Source organism: Pinus tabuliformis, chromosome 2_1 (assembly GCF_031772625.1).
Source record: "Pinus tabuliformis cultivar Carrire ecotype Pingquan chromosome 2_1, CPIR1, whole genome shotgun sequence".
Classification (NCBI taxonomy): Eukaryota; Viridiplantae; Streptophyta; class Pinopsida; order Pinales; family Pinaceae; genus Pinus; species Pinus tabuliformis.
Window position 1 is genome coordinate 265,311,221 of NC_142299.1, and position 8,014 is coordinate 265,319,234.

Consider the following 8,014-nt stretch of genomic DNA (forward strand, 5'->3'; position numbering starts at 1 on the left):
TCTTCGATTGGATATTTTGCATTCAAAGTCCAAACAGATGCACTTCGCCATATCAACATTAAATGCATCGATGATAACGTACGGTGGCTGACATAAGAAAGTGTACGTCTTGGACACAGCCAGATTCACCTCTGCAGACTCTTATAGGACTCGCTGGTTTTCCAGTTTCCATGGTGACCCATTGGATTCGCTGCTGTGCTCTCTATTAACAAGCGAAATAAAGTATGGGCAACCAAGGATCCTGCAGGGTTGTAGGGAGCTACCATGAGAAAACGATCCAGGTGGTTAGCTCAGACGGCACCGTTCGGATCCTTCATAAAACAATCAGTGCCGGCCAAATCATGCAGGAGTTTCCTCAGCATTTAATCTGTCACTCGGAGTCCTTCTATATCGGGCAGAAGACACCAGTGCTTTCTCAGAACGATCAACTGAAGGTAGGCAACAAATATTTCCTTCTGCCTCACCATTTTTTGGGGTCTCCGTTATCGCTTGTATCGTTGGCTTCCTTAATATCACAAACGGCCCCTAAAGTTCCTAATACTCCCACTTCTCGCGTATCATCCCCCTTGCGCAATATCGGACGCGAGGCCGCTCTCTGTCAGCCGTTTGAAATAGAAAATTCCAACGTCAATGGAGGCCCCGGATCAGAGTGTCGGCAGACTTTATTACAAAGATTATGAAGGACGGGAGGTTAAATTCCATTGAGGGAAGCCTTGCAGTTGTCAGAGGTTTGGCAGATGATAAGCTCCATGGTCTCTGCAATACTCCGCAATTGCGGAAAGATTATGCGCAGTTGGTCGTGACAAGACGCCAATCTTGGAAACCCAAGCTTGAGAGTATAAGGGAAAAGGAGAGGAGTGGAGGGCTATAAGAGATTCATGAAAATTAGGAGAACAGGATAGGACAGTTCTTGATTATTCGAAAGTTATTAGTTTCATAAGGGTTTTGAGTAAATCCATTTGAGATAACACTTTCGGAGATTTTAGGCTATTTATGCTTATTGTACCTTAACAAGAATCATATCAGTATTAGAAATTTGTTAGAGAAGATCAGTTATACATGCAATAACAAGAACAACATGTGGAGATATATCAGCCTTTTTGATGGTTCGATCACTGGGATCGGAAACCCTGAGGACCGGACAAATATGTGTGATTGAGATTATTGGACCCCGATAGGTATCTCATGATGAAGATTTGTTAATCGAGGATTAAAAGAAAAACGGGCTTTTAGGCTACTGTAGTCATCTTTCATTAGATAAGATAAAACCAAAGAAGTGACTGTAATTCAATATTCGGAGAAGTAATTCGAGTATATGTATATTTATAGGTTGTTTCTTTGGGTTTAGATTGTGATAGTATAGTAAATAGATTCCACTTGTATGGTATATTACTATTATTGAAATTAAATTTGAGATTGAGCAGCGTTGCTTATAATTTATGGATGTGATTTATGTATGGCGTTTAATAAGTGAAAGTTAATAAATGTTTGATCCAGGTATATTACTATTATTGAAATTAAATTTGAGATTGAGCAGCGTTGCTTATAATTTATGGATGTGATTTATGTATGGCGTTTAATAAGTGAAAGTTAATAAATGTTTGGTTCAAAGGTATGTAAACCGGAGGAACACTTATTTGCAATGTTTACTTTCTTCGCTTTTTGTCATAATTTTTTTGCTAATCGCACTGCATAGTCGGTTAATCATGTTCTCGATCACTTAATCTCGATCACTTATGTTTGTCATATCTTGACTTGCACATATTCCTGCATGAGGAACGCCTCCACTGTATATGTTCTCGATCTCTTATGTTTGTCATATCTTGGCTGGCTCAAATTCCTGCATGAGGCATCGCCTCCACTGTATTTCTGGATCTTTTCTTCATATCTGCCTGAAGCTTTTCGCCGTATTTGTAGATCTTTATATGATCTTAATATAATACATTTAGAAGGAAAAAATAGTCCGTTAATCATGTTACAATTTGGAAACCAGGTACAACTTCTTTCTTGAATTTTAATAATAATGATAATATTAATATAGGATTCAAAATAATAAATATATAATATAAAACAAAGTGGTTAGATTATTAATCTATTATTTATTAAATAAACTATTTGAATAAATAAATTGAGATTTAAATTAAGATTAAATTTTAATCTAAACCCTTTTTGAAGCAACATTTTGGGAAAAATATTCAAGTTAATAAATAATACCCAGTCTACAATATGCAATTGATATTTAATGTACCTAATAAAATAAATAATTATATTAATATATGATTCAAAATAATAAATATATAATTTAAAACAAAGTTGTTAGATTATTAATTTATTATTTATTAAATAAACCATTTGAATAAATAAATTGAGATTTAAAGTAAGATTAAATTTTAATCCAAATCTATCCCTCCATGTCGTCCTTTATTAGAAAAAGTATATGGGACTTAGAAAAAGAAAACAGAAGATATTAGAGGTTGAAGAGGCCACTTGGAGGCTCAAGAGTCGAGTGTTATGGCTAAGAGAAGGAGATAAAAATACGAAGTTTTTCCAAAAATTTGCAAATAAGAGGAGGGAAGCAAACACTATTTGGGAGATCAAGGACGAGGAAGGAAACACACATTCCTCACAGGAGGCCATTTCTAGAGAAGCTGTGAAGTATTCCAAAAAGGCATACAACAAGAATTCTGTCTGTGACATAGAAGATATTCTATGGGGAATAGACCCATATCCCATTATGTTTGATGAAAATCAAAACAGAGCTCTATTTGCTGAAGTTTCTGAGGAGGAATTATTGACAACAACGAAATCATTTCAGAAAGGCAAGTGCCCTGGACCAGACGGGTGGACCATTGATTTATTCATCCACTTCTTTGATTTATTTAAGACAGATATTCTAAATATGGTTGAGGAGTTTCATAAGCCAAAACATTTCATCAACTTATATCGCTCTAATTCCTAAGAAGAAGCTCTCCTCCACTTTTTCAGATTATCAGCCAATTTCATTGTGCAATGTTCTATACAAGATCATATCAAAGATTATTGCTATCCGAATTAGGAACATTTTATCTATACATCTGTCTCAAGAACAACACGACTTTCTAAAGGATAGGAATATATTAGATGCGGTGGCTCTCACCCAAGAATGCTTACACTCAATGCATAGCAGAAAAATAGAAGCTGCTCTTTTGAAAATCGATCTTAAAAAGGCTTACGATTGTGTGAACTGGGGTTTCATTCGATGCCTACTGGCTAGGATCAGACTAGATGTCAGATGCATTAGATGGATCATGGCCTGTGTAGTGGAAGTCAATTATGCAATCCTCATTAATGGAGTCCCAACTTCATTCTTCAAAGTGGCCAGGGGCTTACGTCAGGGCTGCTCTCTGTCGCCACTTCTCTTCATTTTAGTAATGGATTCTCTAAGCCTCCATATTAAGAAAGTGATTCAGCAAAACAGATGTAAGCCTCTCCCTATATGCAAGAACATCCTCATTTCGCATAATTTCTTTGTTGATGACATTCTATTATCAGCATTGTTGTGCAGAACTACATGGATATGTCTTCATGAAATCTTGGGGAGATTTCAAAAAGCCACCGGCATGTATGTTAATGATATAAAATCATCTTTTCATGTTGAAAATATAAATGGAGATCTTATCATATTTCTAACAGGTCTTTTTAATATAAAAGCTCTTCCCATTCGGAACAGTTTGAAATACTTGGGATTTTATTTGAAACCTGTGGGATACCGAGTGGCTGATTGGTCATGGATTTCGGATCGTTTCTATAAGAAAATCGCTGCTTGGGAATACAAATGCTTATCCTTAGGGGGATTCTGTCTCACGTTGTGCTGGTACAAATCGTGGTTTATTGGGCACACCTCTTCTTTATCCCTTCAGCTATTATCAATTGTCTTAACAGAATGATTGCTAATTTTATATGGGGAGGACAAAAGGATAAGAAAAAATTCCACTTGACTAAGCTTTCGAAGCTGTCTCGGCCTAAAAATATGGGAGGTTGGGGTTTATTGGATCTACACACATTTAGAAGAGCTCTTCTCTGTAAAACCATGTGGAAAGCGATTATGGGAGAATCTATTTGGAGCAAGGCCATTAGAGCTAAGTATATGGACAATCAGGATATGACATATTGGTATAGACAGCGCAATATTGGATCCTCCAATGGCTCATCTATATGGAGAGGATTTCAAAGAATGGAGCCTTTCTTCAGGAAAAACTTGATCTGGAAATTTCAGTCTGGATCTAATATTATTATTGGCATAGATGATTTTGCAGGTGCGGAAGAAAAGATCAATATTTCCACCCAGATTTTGAGAGCTTTACACAACAGGGGTTTCTTCTTTTGGGCCAGTGTCATTCAAAAATGGGATGGAGCAGTTCCTATATGGAAATCTGCAATACAATTGCAACTTACTGGAGTTCTGAAAACACAATGGAATTGCATCATTACTGCAATTCAAGCGCGGGGCATTTTTCGCTCATGAGACCAGGATTCCCTCATTTGGAATGGTCTCGGTGGCTCACCGACAGTTCATGCAAAGCATATATATCTCCAGTTATTATTATCAGCATCTGAACAATCTAATAATATTTTTCCAGCAGCTTTTTGGAAAACAGGATGCCCCATAAAAATCATTATATTTTCTTGGCTGGTTTTTCATAACAGGAACCTCACTTGGGAGAATCTCCAAAAGCGGAATTGGTGTGGGCCAGCCATATGCCCCCTATGTAGATCAAATTCTGAGAGCAATTTGCACATTTTTCTACAATGTCCTCAAACTCAGTTGATTTGGCAGAACCTAGCTGCTCATTTTGGTTTCGTCAATGTCAGTACTCCTTCTATCATTGAGGCCTTCATAGGATGGAGTAATATGTATATCAAATGGAGGCCCATTCCCCTGTTAACTATCTGGGCCATATGGAAATGGCACAAAAGGATTATATTCAATTCCATAAGGGATCCGCAATCAACAGTATTCGAATCTATCCTTTGCTTGTATAACGCGATAGGATGACCTCGCCAATCCAAAGTCAGGGATGGAAGGCAAACACAGTCCAAGGAGGCCTTTGGTTTTCCTTGTGCATATTTTGATGGAGCTGCTCAAAATGGCACATGTGCCTGCGGAGTTTTCATTATCATTGAGGAAGGTCAAGTTTATGACATCCATTGGAACGGTGGGGCTAGAACTAACAACAAAGCAGAAGTCATGGCCCTGGCTGGACTCCTATCTATAAGTGACTTCCTTGGCATACAAAATCTCCATATATTTGGGGATTCGAATGTCATCATCGATCATGTTTTGTCCAAACATATCATTAGAAATATCCACCTCTCTGGATGGCTGAACAGAATTGAGGAGTTGTGGAGCACCAGGAAGGACTACACAATTTCCCACATTTCCAGGGATAAAAACTGGAGGGCATATGCTTTATCAAAACAGGGACTATCATCCCCACAGGGTATATGGAGGATGCAATTAACAGTGGACATCATCTCTCATCAGATACAAGACTTTTCCATGTCAGGTACATAATTTTCTATATTGTGAAGTATATTTGGTATGACTTTCTACTCTCCTCAACATTTGACTCCTATGTTGTTTTTTGTTTCATAATTTTTTTTTCGGCATATGGGATCGACTTTTGAATTAAAATTCTGTGCATAGGAGCTACTAGCAATATTTATCCATATGTACTATCTATTTCAGATCTGATATGGCTCATTAAATCCTTTCTCTCCATGTGGCTTTAATCCTCTATATACTGCGATATATGAAGGTCCCCATATGAATTGCTGTACATATATTTTGGATGCATATAACACAATCATATAGCTTTTTTCGTACTAATTTTTTTTTTAATCTAAACCCTTTTTGAAGCAACATTTTGGGAAAAATATTCAAATTAATAAATAATAACCAATCTACAATAGGCAATTGATATTTAATGTACCTAATGAAATAAATAATTTGAATAAGTAAATTGAGAATTTAGGTAAGATTAAATCTAAACTCTTTTTGAAACATTTTGGGAAAAATATTCAAATTACTAAATAATACCCGGTGGTAATTGATATTTAATGTACCCAGCAAGAATCAGACCAGTAAGAGAAATTAGAGGTGTGTTAAGAAAGATGGCTTAATACATGCAGTAAGATGAATAACATAAATCAGCGTCTTTGATGATTTGACCGTTGGGTTCGGAAACCCAGATGACCGGACACACGTGTGATTGAGAGTATTGGGCCCAGATAGGGATCTAATTAAGATTATGTTAGTAAGGATTAAACGGGCTTTTTGGCCAGTATAGTTTTGTTTTTTTTGGTTGTCCTTTAAATAAGATATAATTAAAGAAGGGATTGTAACGCAATATTCAGATAAGTAATCTGAGTATGGTGTTTTTTTGGTTTTAATTATTTTTATATTTAGATATTATCTTTTAATTAGGATTTGTGTGGAGGTCACTTATCTTATATTGTTTTTGGTGAAAGTTTGTTTAATTGTGGAGTTTTTCCAAAATCAAGGTTATTTAGCTTGTTACTTCATTTACAAAACTTTAGCAAATATTGTACTTTATAAACCATTCAATTAGATTTCCCTTCATTCTTTTGAATTTAAATATTAAAAGATTTTCACACTGTATTATATTAAATATCATTTTGAGATTTAACTACATTAAGTAAATCATTATCTATAACCCTTTCAAATCAAATTTAATATTAAACATTTCGATTAATATATATATTTTTAAACCAGATAAATAATTAAAAAACTCATTGTAATCCAATATTCAAAGAAGTAATTCGACTTAATGTATATTTATACGTTCCTTTTTGTGTTTTTATTATTTATATGGGGTTTAAATTGTGATAGTATAGTAAATAGATTTTCTTGGTAAAGTATGTAATTATTATTCAAATTAAATTTGAGATTAAGAAATGTTGTTTGTCATTCAGGTAAGATGTATAATTAAAAAACCCACTGTAATCCAATATTCAAAGAAGTAATTCGACTTAATGTATATTTAAGTGTTTCTTTTTGTGTTTTTATTATTTATATCGGGTTTAAATTGTGATAGTATAGTAAATAGATTTTTTTGGTAAAGTATGTTATTATTATTGAAATTAAATTTGAGATTGAGAAATGGTGTTTGGTATTTAGTTATGCGTTTTAGGTAAAACGTTAGTAAAAATTGTGATAGTATAGTAAATAGATTTTTTTGGTAAAGTATCTTATTATTATTGAAATTAAATTTGAGATTGAGAAATGGTGTTTGGCATTTAGTTATGCATTTTAGGTAAAACGTTAGTAAATGTTTGTTTCAATGATATGTAAACTGGAGAAACACTTTTTTCCAGAGAGAAAAAAGCTTAATATATTATATGAGGAATATAAAAGTCTAATATTTGCAGAAATACATCCAATAGTTCTAATTTTGATCTGTATGCCACATAGTCTCAAAAATTCCTATGTTCTATAGAGTAACATAATAACTGAGTAGCCATAAGGTGAGGCAAAATTTCCAAAACAGAGCACTAAAAGTCTGGTAAAACAAAATCTTGGATCTGAAAAGTGGATCCATCTGAAACTATCTCAAGATGCCAAAATCTAGGAGAGGAGGTAAGACCCATTTTAGAAAGTGCATCGACTGTAGAATTTTTGTCCATGCTGATGTGTTGAATAGTGCTATTCACCATGCGGCTCCAGTAGTAGTTGATCATGTCTCTCCAACCGGTCAGGTGCTGTGCCAAAATGATATTTCTCCTATTTACCGAATCAACCAATATCTTTGAATCTCCATAGATAGCCACCTGCTGTATGTCTAGGAAAATAAAAAAATTTAAAAGTCCTGAGAGAGCTAAGGCTTCAGCCAAATTATTGGAGCCATGACCTCCGTGCCAGAAAGAAGAAAATTGAGAAGATTCATTTATCTTGATGTGGAAACCACAGCCACATTGTCCCTTTTGTGCAGCCCCATCGAAGTATGCGGTCAGC

At 35.0% G+C, this 8,014-nt stretch overlaps 1 protein-coding gene across 1 annotated transcript; it reads left to right on the forward strand.

Moving 5' to 3' along the window:
- Nucleotides 1-224: 224 nt before the first annotated feature.
- LOC149199767 (uncharacterized) lies at nt 225-680 on the forward strand. The gene has a single exon (XM_089400697.1). It carries the CDS (start codon nt 225-227, stop codon nt 678-680), a length of 456 nt encoding a protein of 151 aa, XP_089256823.1.
- The last annotated feature ends 7,334 nt before the right edge of the window (nt 681-8,014 follow it).

Excerpts from the sequence above, each read along its gene's own strand:
- LOC149199767 (XM_089400697.1), top strand. The coding sequence starts at position 225 with ATGGGCAACCAAGGATCCTGCAGGGTTGTAGGGAGCTACCATGAGAAA.